The 24,596-nt window shown below is 36.8% G+C and overlaps 2 protein-coding genes across 5 annotated transcripts in view; both read left to right on the top strand.

Annotated features, from left to right (window-relative positions):
* LOC147077650 (uncharacterized) overlaps positions 1–24,596 on the top strand; it is a 72,461-nt gene that overhangs the window by 21,559 nt on the left and 26,306 nt on the right. The window lies entirely within an intron of this gene.
* LOC147077651 (modular serine protease-like) overlaps positions 1–24,596 on the top strand; it is a 31,004-nt gene that overhangs the window by 484 nt on the left and 5,924 nt on the right. For 2 of the 4 annotated variants that reach the window (XM_085960613.1, XM_085960614.1), the window contains exons 2-9: positions 2,050–2,160; positions 11,835–11,913; positions 13,575–13,768; positions 15,026–15,238; positions 17,078–17,254; positions 17,537–17,670; positions 19,260–19,439; positions 22,393–22,555. In XM_085960613.1, the coding sequence (XP_085816739.1) occupies positions 2,109–2,160; positions 11,835–11,913; positions 13,575–13,768; positions 15,026–15,238; positions 17,078–17,254; positions 17,537–17,670; positions 19,260–19,439; positions 22,393–22,555 (1,192 nt within the window). In that variant the 5' untranslated portion in view covers positions 2,050–2,108. Of the gene's footprint in view, positions 1–652; positions 852–2,049; positions 2,161–11,834; positions 11,914–13,574; positions 13,769–15,025; positions 15,239–17,077; positions 17,255–17,536; positions 17,671–19,259; positions 19,444–22,392; positions 22,556–24,596 lie in introns of those variants that run through there. The other 2 variants (XM_085960615.1, XM_085960616.1) reach the window with 2 other exon arrangements.

Genomic DNA, 24,596 nt, shown 5'->3' with positions numbered 1-24,596 from the left:
ATTAATATAAAAAAACAGGCGTAGATAATCCAAATATGTCAAGTTTTACAGTGAGAGAAACATATAATTAATAAAAAGTAAAAAATAATTTAATCTGGTAATATAATGAGCGACTGACGTTCCTCTAAATGAGTTAAACTTAATTTATTTATTTTATTATATTAAGGTGAGTGGTATTTGGATACTAAAAAGTGTAAAAGTGTCTTAAAATAGGTATTCCGTTGGAAAAAAACCGCTCAAATATAAATTAATAATATATTAATTAGGTGCCCATGTAAAAGTACTTTTTATATAATGTATAAGTTCGAGAGGGATTTAAAGTCTTGGTCCCTCAATGGATGGCAAAATTCAAAGGTGGCCACGATCCTCAGCCATGAGGGTACGAGCAAGAAGAGAAGATAATGTAAAATTATAGTAATAATTTAGTGGAAAGTTAAGTTAAATGTCATTTACAGTGACGGCCGATGATTTACTAAATTCTGTGCACTTATTTGAAGGAAAACTTTATTCAAAGTGTTTTTTGTTTTTTTTTATCACTGACGTATGAGATCGGTTATCATTACACCTCTGCATGAAAATGTCAAAGAATACGTAAGCAGGATAAAAATAACCGATAGACTATCACTTCACTAGAACTCATGGCAATACCTATGTATATCATTAGTGCAATGACGTAGTGGTAGGCGGGCGGCGTCTTGCGCAACTCAAACGTATAACCGTGTGTGAAATGTTCGTAGACAGTGACTTTTTTGTCTGTCTACGAATTGAGTCTCTGAGTTGCGCAAGACGCCGCCGCCCGTTGCCCGCCCGTCACTGTGGCCAAGCGCTTAGAATTAAATAATATATATTATGTAGGTACATAAAAAAAACGTATAAATGACTGCTACAGCAAATTCCGTTCGGCCGAAAAGGTTTTGCAGTTTTGGCCAATTTTAGTAAAATCGTTTTATTACCCGATACGTCTTGTAGCTAGGCTATAGGGAAATGTTATGGTTACTGTATTTTACCACGTTTTTCTTAGCTCGTATTCTTGTTTGTCCGGTGGTTGTTTATCCATTACAAATCTTGCAATCGATTTTTAACTAACTTCCCGACTAACTAGACATTTTAAACTTTTAGAATATAATATCAGAACACGATGCCAATGCTTCTTTTAATACTTTTAGCCATCTTTAAGTTGAATTGAATTCATTCCCAGTTAATTCTATTTTGTATGAAAAGTTATTTCGGAAGAAATCCGTAAATAGTAAAATACTAGTATTGGTTGCTAAGAGGGTGGTCCTAGCAACTAAATTATTAATATATACGTGCGTTACTATGGAAATCAATATAAAATATCAAAATGACATTTCAGCATTCTATATTTATTCAGTATTTCTATCAAGTAAAAAAAAGTATTTATTAACACATAGAATTGTCAAGTTTTTATGATTCAACAGAAAATTTAAAAACGTGGTACTTATATAAAAAGTTCTTTTTATCTTGTAATTATTTATATTTTTTTTCAGTTGATAATTTTGCCCCCTACCCCTAAGGTGAAGCTCACCGATTGATCATCTTCATAGACAGTCAATACTATATCATTAAAACCAGTGCTCGAAATGGATAATTTTATGAAACGGAACGCTTAATAAGTTTACGAAAATAGTTATCCAATAAAGTATAATATGTATAATTTAATAAAAAATAAGTGTGTTGGATTTTTTTATACGGACTTTCTAGCTCAAATGGACAAACTATTTTTCCACGAGACGGAGAGATAATTTTGGAGATTTCATTAACCGGAACGACGCTCCGATCCATTTCAAACCATTATTAAGACTCATTAATGATTCGATCTACCGCTAATTAGTTTGGTGATCAATATTATACCGTATCACACCCTCACCGTGATGTTTCGCCGACATATTCGACGAGACTTTGATATTATCCGGTAGACGAAGGAGCCGAGCGTGTCGATACGGCATTAAAGTACCCAATCAATGTCGCAGTGCCTTTTTTGACCATACTGTATTTTGTGCAATAAAGTATTATAATATTATGTTGCAGTTCAGAAATCTTGTAATCCGTGCTGATACACCGTAAAGAGTTCTTCGAAATTGACCACCATGTCACCACTAAGATGCCAAACACTGCTTATTTGGCTGATAACCTTTATTGGTAAGTGTTTGAATATTGTTCATAGTATTTTTATAAAGTTAATAACACAAAATAAGCTAAAACTATTTTTTATTTCTACAAACCTTGTGAATTGTTCGTTCAATAAAAAAAAATAGTCTATTAAATTGTCAACAAGTGCAAGTGCGTGCAAATTTAAATTTGGAGAGATCCTGGCGTCGGCTTGTTATCAAGATAAGTTATACCGCGTTGATGATGATTCGTGATTCAAACCACACAATCCGATTGCGAAACGATACATTCATACTAGATAATTTAGTCGTAATTACCAAGTATCCAGTGAATGCAAGTTTGAATTCCGCCAGGCGTCGTATTTTTGTTCAAAGATTTTTTCTAGTAGGTTTATTTATATCTGAGGTATTTTCAAATTTTGTTATGTATGTCAAAATATACTGAATTTATTTATTTTATCTTCCAATGAATAATTGAAATAATTGAATAAATTATTATTTATTGTTTGCTCTTAAAATAGGTTCATAATACGTTAAATAAGAAAGTACCTACATAATTTATATATCGACTACCTCATGGAATAACACACTAACTCTAAATTATCAACTTTTCAGGAGAGCAAAAAAACCATTCAAAAAAATGTGTAACAAAAGCCGTTTACTGTGTGCTAATATTATTTAAATTATAATTTATATCATTAAATAGCGAATCATTTAAGCAGACAATCAACTTTCGCATGACATTAATTTAGGAAATAACACCCTAAATGTGTTTTTCCACGTTAAGTTTGACAACTAAAATATTACATCTAGATTTGGTGTGATTTTTTTCCGTTAATATTTTTTAGAGGGTGTATATATCTGTAACTAGTGTGTTTTTCCATGTAATTATTTTTTTTTCATAAAAAAATACCACGTAACTTAAGATGGTGCTTTTTTCCATGCTAATTCTGAACGATAATCTTAAATATCTCGACTTAGAGAGATTTTTGTTTTGAATTTTACGAGGAATGACGTACTATGTGCTCTTAGTTTTTTTTTCTCGATGATATTTGATTAAACCAAAAATATTTTTAGATATTCTGATGGAATATGAGGAGATTTTTTCATTAAACTATATTTTATCGTAATAAACTGTATTTTAACCATTCAGTCAGTTTCAGGTAATTGTTTTACAGAACATAATATTATAGTAAGGTTCTAAATGAATGAATATTTCACTCAACAGTGATTGATATTATAAATTTAAAAAATGCTTGGATGTAAGTAAGTTACCTATATTTTACGTAAATTACGTTTGTCTTGCAGCATTGTCAAGTAAATAGATACCTACTTGGATAATTATAAATTTTATGTAGATAAATCTTCTTTTATATTAAGTGTGGGAAAACTATCAACTAATATACAACTGTATTCTTAAAATTAGATTTAAAATATGTAAAAATATGACTTATAAGACTTATACTTATATGAAGCTACTTATTTCTATCGCACCATGCTTAGCTGTTTGTAGATGCCAAAGATAATAATAGTCATCTTTGCTAACAATATCATAAACAGTGAGATTGTAGATGGCATATTTTCTCTTATAATGAAAGACTTTGTGACACAGTTAAAACTTTTTGTAAATCAAAGCATGCTGTAACAGTTGTAATGCGATTTTCTTTTGCACGATTTATATCACCCTGTTTCATCTCTCTTGAACGTCCTGTGAATAATAAATGTTGCTTATAATCATTTTCCAGTTATTGTTTCCGTTACTGGTCAGATGAATTGTAAATAAAACACTTTTCACACAGGTCCTTTTTAGGGCGAAAAAAGAAAAGGTTGAAATACGTGGAAAATATGTCGTTATATTGGCGTTCAGTAGCACTTGGAAACTGATAATTTTTGTTCCAAACCATACGCTATATTGGCGAAACATTTTCACCATATTCAAATTCTCGTCTAAATATTCTTTTTGGGTATTTTTTCTAACATAGTGGGATCCTTTTTTAGGAAAGATATTATTAATATGTTCAATTACACAATTTTTTGTTGCTTCATTGAGTGCATGAGGACGGTTGTTGCCTGCTTCGACTATCCAATAGCAATGCTGACAGACATATTTGAAATTGAAAACGTTTGTAAAAACATAGTTTTACACACTTTTATTATTTCGTTATTGCATGGCAAATTATAAATAGGTGCTTTTGAACGTCTTGAAGAAGCTGGTAGTTTTTGGGTTTTCTTTTGCACTGACTTGACACTATATCGTAAGAAATAATCCCATTGTCTCTCATGATTGCCAATCATCCAAAATGAATCAAAACTAACTTGACGTTCAGATTCACTCCTTTTTGGGCACATTTGAATCGGCAAGGATTTTTACACGGTGCTTCCATGGTATTCGAATATTCTAATATTTATTGAAATATTCTTCACCCGAATTGAATACTTTTTTAGCTTTCTTCCTTTTCCACAAGTCTTAAATTACAGCTCCCTTCTTTTTCTCGATTCAGGTGTGTCAATGGTAGAAATACTCTGTACAGGTGCACTAGGTAAGGACAACGTCATGTCTGATGATGTGATGTTTACAAGTGCATTTGTATCTAAAGGTCGCAAAGTACTCAGATAGAAGTATAATGTTATTATGCTCTGAAGTAGAGCCACATATTTCATTCTGTGTAAGATTTGCTGGAGATTTCGTAATTTTTTGATCAAATCATCAATCATTCCCAAATCTCCTCACAAATGTTTGTGTCATATCTGGCACACTGGAAAAACAGCTAAAACCCGATAATCTAGGATCACTAGAAGTATTATTGGAATTTGATATGTATTCGGAGTCTTCAGATGGGGTATAATCAACCTGGTTATCATCGTGGACTATGCAATTTTTATCCAGACATACAATGATTCTTTTTGACTTTTTTGACTACCGTATTTATCAAAAAAGTATAGTAAAAAGTTTGTCAATATATATGCAAAAATAGGCAAGTATTACCTTACCTACTTATCACAAGTCGTCATGGAATCGATACAGGAAGAATAATTAATTTAGGTTGTAAGTTAGAAACTAATGGTTCAAATATGCATTTATACAATGCTTACTAATGATAGGAAGACGTTATAGTTTATATTACGAGACACAGAATATTATAAACATTGAACATCCTGTAGGAGCCAATAGTACTGACAGAATATTTACGGTTGAATCATTTATAAGTATAACCTATAAATGTGTTGTCTGAAGTAGGAGATTATTAAAGTTACATTATTACTATTTACCTTTATTGTTTCCATCCTTTATTTTACTAGTCTCTTGAGATAATTGTAATATTCGCCGAGATCTAGTAAGAGACATTAACTTAATGGAATAGTACATAACTTAAATCCATTAGAATTTTAATCCAAATTTCATCAAGTACCTACCATCGGTCGATAGTATTAATATTAAAATTAGTCACTTGTTCACAATAACAAAAATAATACAACTTTACTGTCAGAAAAGCAATTAGCGATATTGAAAGTAGGTGCGATTCATTACAAAGGATAATGATTTTTCAATACAGTGTTGTTCTATGTTGATAAAGGCGAGAGTTGAAACTGAAAGATGAATTAGTGTCTTATTCCACGGTGAAATCATATTTAAATGATACACTAAAATGATTTGTGTAGGGAGCATGTATATTTTTTCCGAGTAATATCACACCAACTCGGCATAGTGTCATATTCAGTGTCACAAAAAAATTAATAACAATAACTTGTGATACCAACTACAGGTGGATAATTATTCCATGTTATTTAAGATATTACAAAAAATGTTATATAATCATAACTCTACTTACGAGTATTATTTTAAACAGTATTTGGGTGTTTTTCGAGAAAAAAATCCAAAAAAAAAGTTGGCTGATGTGATATTTTTTTCTATGCAACAATAGTTCAAAAAACATAAAACACACTATTTTGAATTGGTATGTTATTCCATGGGGTAGATTCCGTTTGAGTTTCGCAAGACGCCGCCACGCCGCGCCCGCCAAACCACTACGGCCGAGCACTAAGAATAACAATAAAACTTATATTAAACTAGACGTGATTAATTTATTTAAAAAATGAATATTATGGTATTATATATATATTAGTAAATGCGCCTTAATACAGTAAAATACAAAGTTAGTATAATATTCCAAAAAGTAGCCTTGCAATAAAGATAAAAAAATACTTCACTTCTGATGACAACAAAATATATAAAACAATAAAGAAGAAGAGATTAATATAAAATATAATAAATTTAGCCTGTTTATCACGTTCACAAACATTTTTATTAACATTTATGGTGCAATCAAAAATGTTAATCGCACGATACCTATACAGTATTATGAAACTCGTTCTACGAGTGATATTGATCGGAACATAAAAATGAATACGGATTGTAAATAAACCATCGAAGAAGTAAAATAAATGTTTACAATAGCAATCACTCTTTCGGTGGACAGCGTTTGAAATGAATCGGAGCGCATCTCCGGTTCGTGAAACCCTCGAGATTATCGCTCCGTCCCGCGATAAATCTCGATTTTGAATAATTTGACCGTAGACCATTATAAAAAAATCTAACGCACTCATTTTTGTAAAATATATGCATAAAATTGGATAAATATTCGGAAAAATTATCAACCGCTTCGGTTCGTAAAATTTTCCATCTCGAGTGCTGTTGATAGGATACACAAAAGACATTTTTCAGATAGATGAAAGATTATCTTTATTATATATAGAAAAGTTTGTATATCCGTAAGTAGAAAAACAGAAGAAAATTTCTATTGTGCACACGATGCAACTTAATTGGATGAATGTATTTAAGTATCCGTTTCAAAAATTCAAGAATGAAAAAATAGAAGGTTTAATAATTCATTATTTTTTCAATTGATAATCATAATTTTGAACACATTCGTCTTATTATTATTTATAACTATCAACTATCATCAGGTGGCAGTACCTCCTGTAAACATTCGTATACGTTTTCGTCTTGTCTCCCTTTCTTTCATATGTTTACGTATATATTCTGTCTAACTGACTTGTTCTGGCGTTTTAGACTCAATTATTTATCTATGAGCCCACCAGCCTACATGCAGTATTATTTTCTCGATAGGTACTCTAATCACTCGATATACTATTACCGCGATGTTAGCATCTGTCAAATAATTATGACACATTCTTTCACGACCTGATTAAAATAAACAATTAATTCTTCCGAATTTTCAAATTTCGAATTTGCCTCTACACTAGTAGGTATATTATTTAATTCTCACCCACGCACTCTCCCACGATGGCCGAGTTGCTTAAGCGTCGGCTTATAAATAACGTCGTGGGTCCCCAGATTCGATTCCTGGTTCTGGCATATAAACATATTGTTTGTCAATTTATTGTTTGTCAATTTGTGTTCGAGACATTTTCTTCTTCTTTGTCCATATCCGCCCCTTAACTGGAGCATATGGACACCACGCGGCACCTCCAAGAATCCCTCTCGCTCGCCAGTCTTCTTGCTTCGTCCCAGGTCAAATCAGCATCCCGTAACTCCGCCGTATACACTCTGTAGATTGTATTTAGCGGCCTTCCAGGTCGCCGGAATCCAGTTGGCTTGAAGAACAGGCAAGCCAGGTTAAAGTTTTCTTCTGGCATCTGCAGCACGTGGCCGAGCCAGGTTCAACGTCGCCTCTTCACTTTCAGCGTGATGAGAGGCTGCTTGGTGCGTTCTCTTATCTCCTCGTTGCTCCTAAAGTTACACCACCGCACACCCAGTATTCGTCGCAAACATCTGTTTTCGAATTTCAGTATACGGTTGCTCTGAGCCTTCGTAAGGTGCCATGATTCGCTACCGTAAAGCAGCACCGTCAGAATGCAAGCGTCGAATAGGCGGCATTTGGTTTTGACCGAGTACAATCGTGAGTCCCAGACATTTCGCATCGAGTTAAATGTTGCTCCAACCATTCCCATTCGGATAGCGAGCTCTTTCTGCAAAATTCCATCTCCCGTGATGTGTACCCCCACGTAATTGAAGCTGTTGACGCTCTCGATGTTTTATCCATCGCTAATCAGAGGGAAATCTGGATCAGGACAGATGCTATTGCACAAGACATTGGTTTTCTTCGCGTTGATTTTCAAACCAACGCGAGAGGAGTTGTTGTGCAACCTGTCGATTGCCTCTTGAATGCCCTCGATTGAGTTGTCGAATAAGACAGCGTCATCGGCGTATTCCAGGTCGCATAACTTCACCGTGGGGGTAACAGGTATGCCTCGGTCGGGTGGTATTGACTTCCGTAGTATGAAGTAAAAGAGAATGATAAAGAGAAACGGTGCAAGGACACAACCCTGTCTGACTCCGGTCGTGACCCCGAACCATTCCGTGACAGTGTCTTCAATTCTGACACAGCATTCGCTATTCTCGTGCAGGCTTTTGATTATGGCAATGATCTAGGGAGGGATACCGTATGCTCCCAGTATCATCCAGAGGGAGGGGCGGTGCGGACTGTCGAAAGCCTTCTTATAATCCACAAAGCAGCAAGCCATCGGACTGTTCAGCTCATGGCTCTGCTGGAGAAGACATCGAAGGTTGTTGATTTGGTCTGCACACGCTCGACCAGGTAGAAACCTGGCTTGGTTTTTCCTGAGGACGTGCATTATTGGGTTCCTTATACTCATAAAAATGATGTTTGCCAAAATCTTTCCCGGAATACTGAGTAGCGTAATGCCTCGGTAATTGCCGTAGCTTAGAGGGTCACCTTTTTTAAGAAGTGTGATGATTTCACCATTCACCCAGACCCTTGGGCAGCGCTCTTCTTCCCACACCTTTGTCATCAGATGAAACATAGGGTTCAGGATTGCGCTCAAGCTGTACTTGAGGAATTCAGGATAAATCCCGTCTCCCTCCAGTGCCTTTCCGTTCTTGAGCCTTTTTTTCACAGCCGATTTTATCTCGGTGTGCGTAGGCGGGCAATCGGAAATGTCGGTCGCTCGGGTAATGTCCAAAAGTAAAGCTTCCGCAGATAAATCAAAGGGATCCAAAGGGGGTGGGCGGTTCAGCACTCCGCAGAAATGATTCTTCCAAATCTTCTTGACGCATTCTGCGTCAGACTCTATTGCTCCACTGGGACCACGAATGGTTCTGGGAGTCGGTGTCAACTGCCGCAGACTTCACGGGTGATTCGGAAGAGTTTCCTGGTGTCATTTCTGCTTGCTGCCTCTTCTGCCGCTTCAATTTGCCGGTTCATAAAATTGCGCTTGTCCAACCGTACGGATCGTTTGACTACCCTGTCTTGGGTCTGGTAGTCAGTCCGGCGGTTCTCGGTTCGGTCGGGGTCTGTCTCCTCGTCTCTCAGGGCTTTAAGCCTGGCTCGTTCACCAATTTCAACCCACGTTTCGTCAGACATCTACTTTGGCTGCTCACTCCTTCTGGTACCAAGGACGGTACGAGCCGACGACACAATCGCACTCTTTATGAGGCTCCAGTCCACCTCAATGAGGTCGGATTCAGATTTGTGCTGCTCGTAGATACGATCTACACTATCTCGTACAGCAGTTTTGAAGTCGATCCGAATTCTTCGGCGTCGGAGCTTCTCAACGTCAATTCGTTCGCGTTTTGGAGGCCTCACCTGGCGACTGAGTTTTACTCGGATGTTTCCAATAAGTAACTCATGATCGCTATGGATATCGGCGCCTCTGTAAGTATGCACGTCGAGAAGTTCTTTTCGGTGCTTCAAGCTGTACAAGAAGTGGTCAATCTGCGTCCTCGTGCGTCCATCAGTAGACGTCCACGTATATTTGTGAATGTCTTTGTGGGGAAAAACAGTGCCTCCGATTGCGAGCTCGTTCAGAGTAGCGAATTCTACGAGCCGCTCACCATTATCGTTGGGGTCACCGATGCCGTGTCGTCCCATCACCGTAGGGCCAAGCACCGTGTCTGCTCCTACTCTCGCATTATAATCCCCCATTACAATCACGCGGTCTCTTCGGGGGATGGCGGAGACTACCGCGTGGAGAGAATCGTAAAAAGCATCCTTTATCTGCGCGTCGTCATCTTCAGTGGGGGCGTAGCACTGAAAGACGGTCAAGGAGCTACCGGGCGTCTTGAAAGAGGCACGTATCAGTCTCTCCGAGATTGGTTCCCATTTCACGAGGCATGGGCCGCTCTCTTTGACATCAATACTGCCACTCCCTGGCGATGGTATTGCTCCTGACCTGAGTAGACAATAGAGTAACACTCAATCAACTTTCTCCCGGCTCCTTTCCAGCGCACTTTGCTCAGCCCTAGGATGTCCACATCGTAGGTGTGCATGATGCGTGTGGCATGCAGGTCCTTTCCGAGGGTACGCAGGGTGCGAACATTATATGTCCCAATGCGCATACTCAAAGTTGTTAGAGTGGATTACTCATTGTCCATTTCCATGCAAGGTCGTCGTTTTACAGAGCCGGTTGTCATCCGAGGCTGCTGTGAAGGTGTTTTGTTAATCGGTTTCATTTAAGGAGGCAAGGTGATTAGCCCAGCGCTCCCGAGGCCTGAGCCACGAGGGCCCTGAAGGTCGGCTCGACCAGGTTTTTCTGTCGGGGATTTCCTTCCCTTAGCCAGAAGGCCAGTTTTATGGCGCCGGTCACTCGCCCTTCGCCCCTTGCTGTTAGCTACAGCTTACGCTGCATTTCCCGGAGGTCGCCGCGGGGAGGCCAGCAGATGGGACTTGCTGGCAGTTTGGCATTTCCCAACTGTTGTTATGAACACATCTACTGGCGTCAATGTGTCCACTGGGGGCCGACCAGCCGTTGACCACCAGCAAAGTATGGACTTAAAAGGTTGAACAAGTGGCTAACATCCAAATCTAAATCCAAATATTATTGATGTAGTTTTTTTAGGGTATAATATTAACTATTAGATAGATTTTAAAATACTTCTCCGCTTTGAAGTAGATATTTATTTTTAATTAAAAGAAAATATCAATTCTTTTAGGAAAAAAATAATATATAAATGACTATGCTAATTAACTAACGCTATTTATTTTTTAGTATGGCCACAATAGCAAGTCACGATTTGACATAGTTAGCTACAGAAATATGCCAAGTTATAGTATCAACCCTCCACAATATTATATTTTGGAAAAATCGACGTTTAAAAAATATAAATTATTCAAAAATAAAAAAATTAATGTTTGATGCTGGATTTTAATGGTAAAATATCACGTAAAAAAGATGAAAGAATGTGAAGAAATGTGATTTTTTTTTATTTTTTCTTTTATTTTTAGATACGTGTTGCTTATTTATACTATTTAAACTACAACTTAATGTAAATTGATTAAATTGCATCGTTCGCAAAGCTCCTTATACATAGTATTCAATGTGGTAGTGCGTAAGGCGCTGGCCTTCCACCCGAGAGTTCTGGGCTCGATACCCGGTGTGGACACAATAGTTATGTGTTTTTCTCAAAGCCTGAGTGTTTGTGATTGTTAAAAATTACTAACAACCATCTAGTACAAAAAAGCAAGGTCATGGTTATTAATAATTCTAAAAAAAATCGTTACATTACACTACCCTTAATTGAGAAACAAATTAATTCGTAAAATCGTATGCATATTATAACATTACCAGTCAATAATTAAAGAGTTTTACTGGTCATGAATATTATTGTTAAGTATTAAAATATATTTTGTCAAAACAATAATAATTGCCTCGAATGATTCACAGGAATGGCATCGCTGAGATTTTCACCGCTATTGTCAAAGGACGCCAATCTAAATAGACGCGTCAGTAGAAACGTAAGTGGGTAAGCAATAAAGATTTACTAACTCATTTTTCAAAATGGCCGCGCGGCTGCAAAAATACACGATTTGTTTTCAATTAATGTATGAGTCAGAGTATGCACCTAATAATGTTGAACAAGTGGCTGACATCCATTTCTCGTAAAAACAAAATCTGTTAAGACAAACCTCCAGTCTGTGGAGGCCCACATGATCTTATTAGGATCGGACATGGTCGAGTATAATATAAATATACTTTATTTTACCATATAATATCATCGTCCACGAGTTTGTGCCATTTCCCACGTCTCGAGCTCCTTCCCGTGTCAGGTCTGCAATTCGTAGATCGTTTCGACAATGCTGCAGAATATAAGAACCACCGCCACTGTGACGGCTGGCCGTAGCGACGCAACTCTATATATTATTATATGCCATAAACGGCTGGTCGGTGGAGATCACTGTGAGTCGCAACGTCTGTAGTTAACCAACCAACCGGCCGATTAAGCTGGCTCTCACATGTAAACTTACCTCGCCTGCTGCACAGCCATAAATCAAACCTTTTAGGAACGTCGATCCGATGTTGCATATGAAGACCACGCACATCTACCTAGCAACAGTCGCATGTAACCTCTCGAAACGTATATATATTTGGATGCGGCGACAGGCGAACCGGTATAGGACTTCGTAGGTGTGCGTAGGACTTGCAGCCCGAGATGCATGCGATTTGTTGATAGCAGCACTAGATTTTTTTTTAAAACTAAAAAGTCGCATTCGACCAATCTGCGGCGCTCCATTTCTGTGAATAACGATGACGTCACATCGAAGTATTCGACATGTTGCAGATGAGACGATTCTTGCTTAGTAGACAAATGTATTGCTAATTACCCAAACCAAATTAAATGATATGTTCCGTCTTTAATTTTGTCTTACTGGAGACGAATAATTCTCATATTATATAATAAAAAATAAATTCGATAAGTAGTAAGGTAAGAAAAATTCATAGACCAACTTAATAAAAACAAAAATCACGCGTTTTCGATGTGAGTGTGTGCAAAAAATAAAAAAAAAGTTCACTGACTGATTTGTTTGGTGATGTAGCGCGATACGCGTGAGGTGACCTCATTATTGTTCTGACTATTTTTGCAGATTTTGCCACCTTACTGACAATATTTATTTTTGGTTAAAAAAATGTAGGTACTACTGGATGGGAGCATCAGTCTGGTAATATTTTAAATACCAAGAACAACGACATTACACACTTTTTCCCGTAGCGCGAGCGTACCGTGACAACACGTGACAGCACGTAGCGTGATGATATTGTGTTCGCCCCATAATGATATCAATCAGAACGAGACTTGGAATTAAGGCTCGAAATGGAACGAAGCGCAGTTCTGATTCGTTTAATTCCCGAGATTATCGCTTCGTCTCGTTTAAAAATTATTTTGACCGTCTGAGCTAGCTTTGCCATATAACACAAAATCAAGCACCTATTCTACATTATATTCAATAAATATGTAAATATTTTCAGAAACTTATTGGGCGCTCCGGTTCGAAAAAAAATCCATTTCGAGCGCTGCATGGAATGTAATGACGCGAAGACTCTTTCTATGGTTATACCTGACTAATAAATTATATTATACTATGTAGATTAATTATTGTATGTTTAATATCACGTGTATGGTTTTAGCGATGGATGCGTGATACCTGAATCTACCCAAGATACCAAATATTCACTGAAAGGTGACGTCACGTTGAATCCAGGAGACGTTGCTCCACCATACTCCTTACTGAGTGTCGAGTGTGCTGCCGATACGATTAACACTTCTCCTGTAGTCTTCTGTGACGAGAACAGATGGAGCCACACGATACCCGTTTGCGAGAGTGAGTCATATTAATACATGTTAACATATAACTTTATCTTTTGATAAAGGATGGCTACCAAATTGTAGTACATATCCCTATCCTGGGCCAATCGTCATCAGTTTATATTTATAATAATCCCAAGGCCCATTCTTTCAGATTACAAAAACAGGACATAATTACAAACTACATACACGTCATTTTCTACAAAGTATGCAGATTGTTCAGACTTGGCCGCCAAAGACAAAATACTTCATTTTCGATCTCTTACGGCACGTTTGCCCTCAATATTTTTTAGGATTTTAGCTATATATTAAATATATACATGCCTACTTTTAACCGTTTATATTCAAATATGACATTAAAAATACGCGCATACATATTATGGTCATATTGTGTAAATCTCCCACCTCCGCACTCTTTATGTGTATGCAGCCACGTCGATGCGCGGCCGCCTACCGTAACCCTTACGTGTACCAGATCAAAGAATTTAAGCCTTCATTTTGTCCCGAGCAGAGCCGCACGGGACTGGTGATGCAACCTTGCACCGAAATGCGAATGTATGAAGTTAATTTATATGGCAACTATCAAAGTGACTTTCATTTGAAGAGTCGCAAGGGGAGTCGGGAATGTTCCGCTCCCCGCACGCTCTGGTGAAATTAGTAAAGGCCGCAAAATTGGCCTCGGTTACCTCCATAAAGGAATTAAATAAATACTACCTCACCGTTGCCACCATGTCCACGTGTTCTATTGGGCCCAAATGGGGTCGGACCCGGGGAAACAACTCCGCTCGTTCGAGGCCCATAAAGTGGACAGTCCTACAGGATGTGCTCTACGTCCTGCCGGTCGTGTCCACATGAGCAACCCGACCCATGACCTGCCAAGCCAAACCCCTGCAGTTTTCATGGCCAGTCATGAATTGACTGGTCCAGTGGGTCGGCATCAGTCTCCTCGTCATTGTGTCTCACCGAGACATCTGGAAAGTATAGAAAAGTCTGGCGGCCCTTATGGGAGGCCACCCATCTCGCCAGCCATGCCGCATATGCGGTCTTGTAGACCAGCTCAGATACAGTATTTCTGTAACTCACGCCCTCCACTCTCGATGGCGATATTAGAGGGACATCGGCGATACATATGGTCATTATTAATATCTGGAATCTTGGTTTGTAGAGCAAATTTTCAAAATAAAAACGTGCACTAAAAAGCTGTTGAGTACCCACACGTACCGCCAAAACATCTATGTAGGAATGACCGTTAATAATATATTTTGTTTTTTAGCGCAATGCGACCCTCTCGACTCGCCGACGGTCACATTTTCATGCACGATTCCCACACCGGAGGGTAGTGACAAAGTGAACTGCGACAGAAAAGTGCCCTCGGGGTCAACGGCTACCTCCACTTGCCGGGAAGGACACCACGCTGTCGACCGCCAGCGACTGCTGACTTGCAAAAGCGGCGTGTGGGACTACCCCATGCCAAAATGCATTCAAAGTTTGTACCTACACTGTTCACATTGAGTGCGTGGTGAAGTCTTGGGCATAAACAATCAATTCCAAACGTACTTGATGCCTCGTGATATGTCCGATTAAAACCGGGAAAAAGTTTAGTGTGCACTATTTATCACCACCGCTCGTCACTGGTCTATAGTCTCTCTATGTCTATACTATATGCGGTGGGAAAAGGAAGCAAGTGGATATTAAACATAGTATCCATTCAGCGCTCGAAATGGAAAATTTTACGAGCCGGAGCGCTCGATAATTTTACGAAAATATTTACATACTTATCTAACTTTATGAGTAGGTATTTTATAAAAATAAGTGTGTTAGATTTTGGATATGGCCAATTTCGCTCAGACGGTCAAATTATTTTTCTACGAGACAGAACGAAATTTTTTTGAAAATTTTATGAACCGGAACGGCGCTCCGGTGCGTTCCGGTCCATTTGGAGCCCTGTATCCATTAAAATGCACTGGCATTGACTCAAATACTAATACATGTTGGTCTAGTCTGGATTGGTTTGAATGCTTCAATCTTGTTCTACTGTGCCCGTCTTGTCACGAGCGTTTGTTATTTGATGTTTATCTTAATAGTTATCTTAGAGTTTAGACCAGTGGTCTCCAAACTCAACAAGGATGTGAGCTACTTTCAGAAATTGAAATTGTCGGTGAGCTACTTATACATATTCCTTCTTTACATATTTTTTTAAATAAATTAGGACATCAGTCGGATACAAAATTGACGTTCGATTGATGCATATATGCGTAATGCGTACAGGTCTAAAGGACGTACGGTGCCATTCCCTTTCTCGCTCGCTCGCTCACAGTTAAAGTGACGGGCGCTAGTGGTACATAGAGCATGGCCCCCACATCCTGAAGCAGGCCCCCATGCCCAGATCTTTGGCGCCTCCCCCCCACGTATCGATAAGGTTAAAGGCTACCTGACGCTTTACAGCGGCGTTTTCTATATGGTGTTCAAGGTCAAATAAAATTCAGTTTATTTTAGCGATTTTTTAACAAATCGAATTATGGAATTGTCGAGTATCAACACAAGACAACAAATAATTGCATCGCACAACCATATATTCTAAAATGGTAATAACTCCGAAATAAAATAGACTTTTTTCACTATTAGAGCAAATTTGCGATGTGTGAACCCGGGCCATTAGGCTAGAGCCCTGTCCTTGTGGGGACCTTAACATAGGGGTGAGGAAATGTGTTATTATATACATTGCTGATTGGCATTCCCACCTGAACGGCGGTACAAATGAGCCAGAGAGGGAAAAAGTGTATGGCGCAGTTCCCATCGTAATACATCGCTGACTGCTTCTCTAATTTACTTCGTCTGTACGCACAAACCGTTATGACAAAAAATTCATATTACAGCGGCAACTTGTTAAGCATTTCATTGACACTTAGTTTGAGAAATTTTTCATTTCGGAGTCCAATAATATATTATTTTGAGAGGCAAATTTATAATATGAAAAAATATCCTTCGCGAGCTACCGGAAATGCCACCGCGAGATACTGGTAGCTCGCGAGTGACCGTTGGCGATCAATGACTTTAGACCATCTTGACGACGGGTTCAAAACTATAAACAACTGTCATGTCACATAATTTACAAATAAAAAAACTTTGTTTTAAAGCTCTTTTCAGATGTTACGGTACCGTACGTTAAAAGTTCTTTATAATTCCTTCAAATAAGCAAGCTTATTCGAAGCATATTGGATATTTTTACTTTGGAAAAATATTATTAATTAACGTATCATAATATTGTTGTATCATGTTGGGTACCTATTTGTTGATAAATAATATAGATACTTATATATTCTAGACTGTGGAACAATTAGACCAAAAGAATCACAGGATGGAATTTCGGATCAAAATGCTTCCAAGGGAAATTTTCCTTGGCACGTTGCAATATATACTCAATACGGACAGGAAGGACAGGACTTGCCTCCTAAATATTGGTGCGGAGGAAGCATCATACGCAAGGATCTTGTCATTAGTGGTATGTTCAAAATAAAATGCAATATCGTCGATGTAATTGTAATTATTATTGTAACTATTTTTTTTAAACTATTAAGTATATAACACCCTGGATTATATATTATAAATTGTTTTCAAATTTGCATTGGAGACGTAGATATTTTGCAACAAAATTGGAAATCATTTGATGTTATTCATAAGAATTCATTAGGCACTGTCTTATATTTGTTGCAGAAGAGTTAAAATAACCTGTAGATGGATTGGTTTTAACATGTATTCTATTGTAGGTATGTATTTTTTTCAGCTGCTCATTGCTTTTACGACCCCGTAACGGCAAAACCTTTTGACGCCAGCCTATTCACTATTGCAGTTGGGAAAATGTTTAGTGAGTTCAACCATATTGAAGACACCACGGAACCAGAAATTCAAAAATCCGCGGTATTAGTTATTAAATGTTAATTGATTAAAACCCCTATTGTTTATATAGTGTTGAGTAATGAATGGTAAATATTTTAGGTGGTGGAAGTATTGACTATTTTTAATAACAAAGTCCATATAAATATGAGTAAAATTTTCAAACATACTATTAGAATAATACACACAAAACCTTACGATTTGTAACCGGAAAGACAAAAGACTTAAACATTGATTGCATTATGTATTGATTATTGCAATGGTTTATGCGTCGGTATGTGACGTCGTGTATCCCAGGTTCGAATCCTGGGTCTGGCAAGTACACATTTTTTTTTTCAATTTGTGTATGAGTCAGAGTATGGACCTAATAGGTTGAGCAAGTGGCTGACATCCATTTCTCGTAAAAATAAAAAAACCTGTTAATACAAACCTCCACTCTGTGGTGACCTATATAATCCTAGATTGGACATGGTCGGAAAAAAAAAATAAAAATATGTAATATCTCCATATTTTTTCGATTGAAATTATTAATTTAATTACCGAAATGTCTATATTTGCAATAAACACTTAGTCTTCTTTGTCAATTTTCACCTCTTACGTGAAGCAAATAGATGCCGCGTGGTACTCCCCCGACCCAATCTCCACTAATATCTCGCCTTCTGAATTCTTGAAATTATTATGTTCTATATAATATTATAGTTAAATGATGTATATAGTTTATGAAAAACTTTTTTTATTCAATGAATAATAGATAATAGTTCACGAGATTTATAAACGTAACATACTTAAATGAACATACCTACATAATCTCGTCCATCGGATTTCGGCCAATGTGGTTGATCAATTTAGCCACCTGCACCATACCTAATTATGATGAAATTAACTAAAAGATAATATTAGACGACTGAGGGTTTATCAAATTTCGGTAATATTGAACTAGCTGCCTGTAACTTCTCCATGTGTGAGAATGCTATGCTATGCTATGCTATGTAGTGTGAGATGTTCACATTGGTAGTAAAAAATAAAATTGGCACATATTATACCTACTGGAAATTTCAAATTTTGGTTTTGAAATTCGTGGTTAAATATAAATCTAAAATACGTTTTATATGACACTATCTGACATTGATTTCATTTCGTTGATCTATAAACGCAGATTGCATGCAAGTGACATAATATGACGCGGCGTAAAATAAATGGATATCAGAATAATGCCTATTGAATTAAGGGTTACTACTAAAATAATATACTATGAGAATACCCTTCATGGATTTAATATTAATGACTATCGGAGCCAGCTGTCTAGCTAGACATTATATGTGAATTGGCGTCCTAATCACATATCTAGTGGTGCATTTTAATATAATAATGAAATAAATCTAATTACAATAATGGTGAAATAAGTTTGACGTAATTTGTTTTTGTTGATTTGACACTTTTGCGAGGATGAAATGAAAATTATATCGAGACAATGTCATAGTTACTAGAGCTTTAAAATTACATTGAATTTAATAACAATTAATAATAATTATTATTCTGGTTTCAAACAGTCCAGCATTAAATATGCTGTCCCATAATTATCTTTGATTTCATTATATTTTAAAATATTTCAGGTGAAAGAGATTAGAATTCCTGAATCATATAGTGGCGAAATGACCAGTTTTTCTAATGACATAACGATGGTGGTTCTGGAGACCGAGCTTAATTTTTCCAATTTAATTTTTCCAATTTGTTTGGATCTCGACGATGAAAACTTTGACATTGTCCAGACATCCCCCGGAGTACAAGCTAAGGTATGTCGTTTTCTATACATATTTCAGGAATATATTTCTATGCCACAACGTTTTCAAGTATCTAAAAGACGATACGTACGCACTAATGCGCCCACGGTCCCGACCAGAATCTTTACGACCACTGGCGCTATTGAACGCGCATAATATGGATGTTGTGGCCAACCACGTTGAATAGCACAAATTCACATTAAATGATGAACATCATCGGCCACAACGACGCTGGTCGTGACCGTTGCATTTGTTCACAGCGTGACCCTCTGTACCTTAGACTATAGATACATCTAAACGCCATCCATTGCATTGCTAAATGAAGCTGCGTGCCGTGCGTTTGGTTTGTGGGCGAGCGAACGCATTCGTATTATCGAGATATCGAGACCATAGAGTCCATAGACCATTTCGCTAGTTCCCGTCCAAATGGCTCGCACTAGACGCTCAGAATTAAAATATATATTTTCTATTTTTTTTACGTTATAGTGTATTTTTAAGCGGTCAAAATGCAACCATTAGGTAAAAGTATTCATAATTTAAGTTATTTTAAGGAAACACGGTCACTTGATATTAAAATATATAATAATATACAAATGAATTATCACGAACATGTATCAACTTACCTATGAAACCTAATACCATCTTCTTATCAATCCGGCTACCACATTTTAATACAACACGCAGAACCATCTTTTCTACTGAATTAACTAAAACTATTTACCACTGACTTTATGTTTAACGCAAAAATAGCTATTTTAGCAACACGGTTATCGACGCATAATTAAGCAATAAGGTAAGATAAGCTACACCGAGCAAACCATCTCCCAAATCTGTAAACCTTTTATCTTACTCTAGCGCGTGTCGCAGAGATTATACGGGTGTCGAATACTTTCTCACTCGCACTTATGCATCGTTTTTGTTCAGACCTTGCTCTGAACAGTCTAAACACTCTAAACGTACATTTAGAACTTTTTCAAAAAGGTACCTAATAAGAAAAGTGACTACACAAATTGACGATTTATTGAAAAACTCGAGATATCAAGGGATTTTCTTACTTTCGATTTTTTGAATTCTTGACTTATCGAGGTAATTTTAAAAACATCTGTTAAGAAATCCATCGAGAACCTTTCGCCACGTTTTTCAATTCGAAACCATTTTTTTATTTGGGTAAACAGTCAAATTCAATCCTGACTTCCCAATTTCTAAAGATTTTCTATATCGTCTCTGTTCTGGCAGAACACACTAACTGGAGAATACTAGTTTTGAGTAATTTGACTTTGAAGTTGTTAAAATGTTCGAAATAATGGTCTATCATGTGAGCTTATTAAGTAATCGTAAAAAGAATGACTTTAGAATAAAGACTGTTTATTTATTAAGAGGTTTCCAGGCGGTAAAGTTTGAAATAAGGAACATTTTGGTACTAACTCAATATATTATCATTTTTTCGAATTAGTGTCTTCTGCCAGAACAGTGACGATATATTCCTGCTGTGATTTAATAGTAATGCGATTCTCTAAATTTCTGATTAAAATAATTGTGGATCAATTTCTCTTATCTCGATAAATCTCGTGATTCCTTACGTGGGGTGTACGCCCCACTGGGGGGCGATTTAAATGTTTTGGGGGGCAAAAATGTAATCTTGAAAATTATTTGAAGATGAAGCATAGCACAAGGATCGCACTAATTTTCTTCCGAGTTGTACATATAACGTAAAATACATATTACAAGATAAAAAGAACTTTTTATATACGACGTTTTTAAATTTACTGTTAAATCATATAAACTTGACTAGTTTAAACGATCAAAAAAAATTGTGCTTGATAGAAATAATACTGAAAAGTCATATTGATTTCCATAGTAACGCGCGTATATATTAATAATTTAGTTGCTAGGACCCACTTAGCAACCAATAATAGTTTTACTTTTTATGGATTTCTTCCGAAATAACTTTTCATACAAAACAGAATTAACTGAAAATGAATTCAATTCTACTTAAAGATGGCTAAAAGTATTAAAAATGCATTGGCATCGTGTTCTGATATATTCTAAAAGTTTCAAATGTCTAGATAGTCGGGAAGTTAGTTAAAAATCGATTGCAAGATTTGTACCGGACAAACAACCACCAGACAAATAAGAATACGAGCTAAGAAAAACGTTGTAAAATAGTATTTCCTATGTGCATTTTTTATTTGAAGCAATTCATTTTGTTTCTGAATTATTGTTAGGTAACTGTAAAATTTTGTTTGGTGGGGCAAAGAGATTTTTGAAGCGCTAAAGTGGGGCCTGGCAGCAATAAGGTTGAGAAACACTGCTCTAAGTGTAACCTTGTAGAGCATTTTTCGCCAATATTAATTGCATGCATCTGACTGCGTCCAAATTTTAAATGTGTCGGTTTATAACGTCATGGGTCCCAGGTTCGAATCCGGGATCTGGCAAATCACATCTTGTTTTTCAATGTGTGTTTAAAGTCCGAGTTTGGATCTAATAGGTTGAGTTTGTATCTAACATCCATTTATCGATAAAACAGAAATCTGTTAATACAAACCTCCACAGAGTGGAAAGCTCATATTATGATCTTCTTAAGACAGGAATATAGTAGAAATAAACATGCAAAGATAAGAGTAGGATACAAAATCTGATTGACAAGCTGAAAATTTTAGTAGGATGAAAAATATAAGGTGAGACATAATATGCTTCTGAACTGTTAGTTTGGTAACATTCCAATAAAATCAGCCATTGACCCACAAGTACATATGTCACGATGAAAACATAGAAGAATTCCATCTTTGCATGAAAAACTGCCACTGCTTCTTTTGGCTCTCCTGAAAACTATTTATTTTAGACACATTTCCCCTTCTTCTCGCGAGCAGATAAAATATGCATATAAAGTGAGACCATGCTTTTCACAAGGGATGCTAGATCCTATGACTATTTTGTATCATGATCATTAAGTTTTCAATTATAGGTAGCAGGATTTGGTCTGGTACAGGGAGAAGTGGAAAAAGAATCAGACATATTAAAAACATCTACGATGCCAATCGTCTCCAGCAAAGATTGCATAGAGCATTCTCCTCCTGAGTTTGAAAAGTACATTATCAGTGGCAAACTTTGCGCAGGAAACCTTAATGGTAAGTATAATCTCTCTCTCTCTTTTTAACAATATCACATGCTATGAGGCTCAATAACAGTAGTGTGGTAGTAGCAGTGAAAGAATTACAGAAACGCCCAGACATTGGAAAAAAATCTTGTGGGTAGATGTATTTTGACATCACCTGGAATGGAATCCAGACCCAGTGATTTCTGCTTTAGACTGCGAGTGTAGATCTTAGCACCATGTACTACTGAAATCTCAATAAGAAAGCAGGTATTTGATGTTTCCTATGCAACAATAAAATTACTAAAAACGGTTAAAAAAAACCTAGTTACCATTTTTTGCTTGCGAACAGAGCGCATGGGGTGTCACAGGGTGGTTATATGATTATGTGATAATATCAAACATTTCGCCTGATCCATTGGGTACTTACTTGTTAAATAAAACAACGACACCATCCATACCTATCTGCAAACAGGCTGTGCTGACGCGTTCCTTGCTCGCATGCCTCATGTCTGATGCTTGCTGGCAACATCTAATTAGTGGTGCACAACCCATTTGACAGAATGGCCAATAATTTATACATTTTCTAATTGTTCACGGGCCACAGTAGCTAAAAATGTTTAAAAATAATGATATACTAGACTAGACATACAAACATAGATTTTCCTCATATTCAATGAAACATTTGATGAAGGAGTACTTGTGATTTTGAGCCGCATACCGCCCGCGCGCCGCAGGTTGTGCATCACTGCTCTAATGAAATTTATTCTAGAGATTTTGGTATTAAAAACGAATGAGAATTTCATCAAATTGATGCTGCGATGTTCAATCGTTAAAAATATTTTGATTGTAGTACACCAACCTTATGTTTCCCAACCTTTATGCCTTATCCAAGCCAGGCCAGCTCTGGCCAAACGTGAATTCTGTCACACAACAAGAGTCAACAATTAAATTGCTTTTGGTATATATTATTCAAAGCTATTTGGCACTTATAATATTATTTTAAGCTAAATGAATAGTCAGTACAAAATATAGGTAGGTATCTCAAATATCCAAAATACATTAGTTGACAAAAACGCCGCTACGGCCAAGTGGCTGGTTCCCGCCAAAAATAATTCTAGTTTTTTATAAGGTTTAGGATAATATTATTGTAAATAATGACACCCACGATGGCCGCGTGGCTTAAGCGCCGGTCTATAGTGTCGAGGGTCCCAGGTTCGAATCCTGGGTCTGGAAAGTACACGTATTGTTTTTCAATTTGTGTATGAGTCAGAGTATGGACCTAATAAGTTGAGCAAGTGTCTGACATTCGTTTCTCGTAAAAATAAAATCTCTTAATACAAACCTCCACTCTGTGGAGGCCCACCTGATCCTATTAGGATCGGACATGGTCGAAAAGAAAAGAAAGAAAATAATGTATAATTAATAACTGTAAATAAATAAAGTATAATATTTATAAAACGGTGTATAATATTGTATAAATACAGTGAACGATCGATTCTATTGAGTTAAAATGTGCAACAAATCGAAATTTCAATACAATGTGATATATACATATATATATAATACAATACAATGTGAATACCTTGTGATGTATATTGTACACGACATATGTAGCATAGTTAATTGACAGTTCTTTATAAATGCACCCAATGTTTTATATTATAAATAATATAAGTAACTCCAGGCGGAGATGAAGAAAATATTTTCTTTTCCTACTGAAAAAATAACCCTGTGAATGGGGAAACACTTTTCTCAAATCCCGTAATGATCGAATCCTGAACACTCTCATGTTCTCGCCGGGAGGATAATATCACTACTCACCTCAGTCTACTAAACGTAGTTGCAGTGGTGGTTTTATGTACGTTGACGTACCTGCCAAATCAAAAAACTACCATTGAGCATTAAAATTACAATAATAGAATATTATATAATTTAGAAAAATACTTTCTGAGAAAGTATATTATAACCAATAGAAAAAGTCTTTTATGAAAAAAGTAAGCCACCCGGCCGGGAATCGAATCCTGCATCTCCACGGGTAAACGCCCCAATCGTCGCATTTATCCAATATGCTA

The sequence above is a fragment of the Rhyacophila brunnea genome, unplaced genomic scaffold (genome assembly GCF_057557595.1).
Source record: "Rhyacophila brunnea isolate RB1 unplaced genomic scaffold, BYU_Rbru_1.0 scaffold_12, whole genome shotgun sequence".
NCBI classification, from domain to species: Eukaryota; Metazoa; Arthropoda; class Insecta; order Trichoptera; family Rhyacophilidae; genus Rhyacophila; species Rhyacophila brunnea.
Note: the sequence above shows the minus strand (reverse complement) of the source record. Positions and strands in the feature narration are given on the sequence as shown.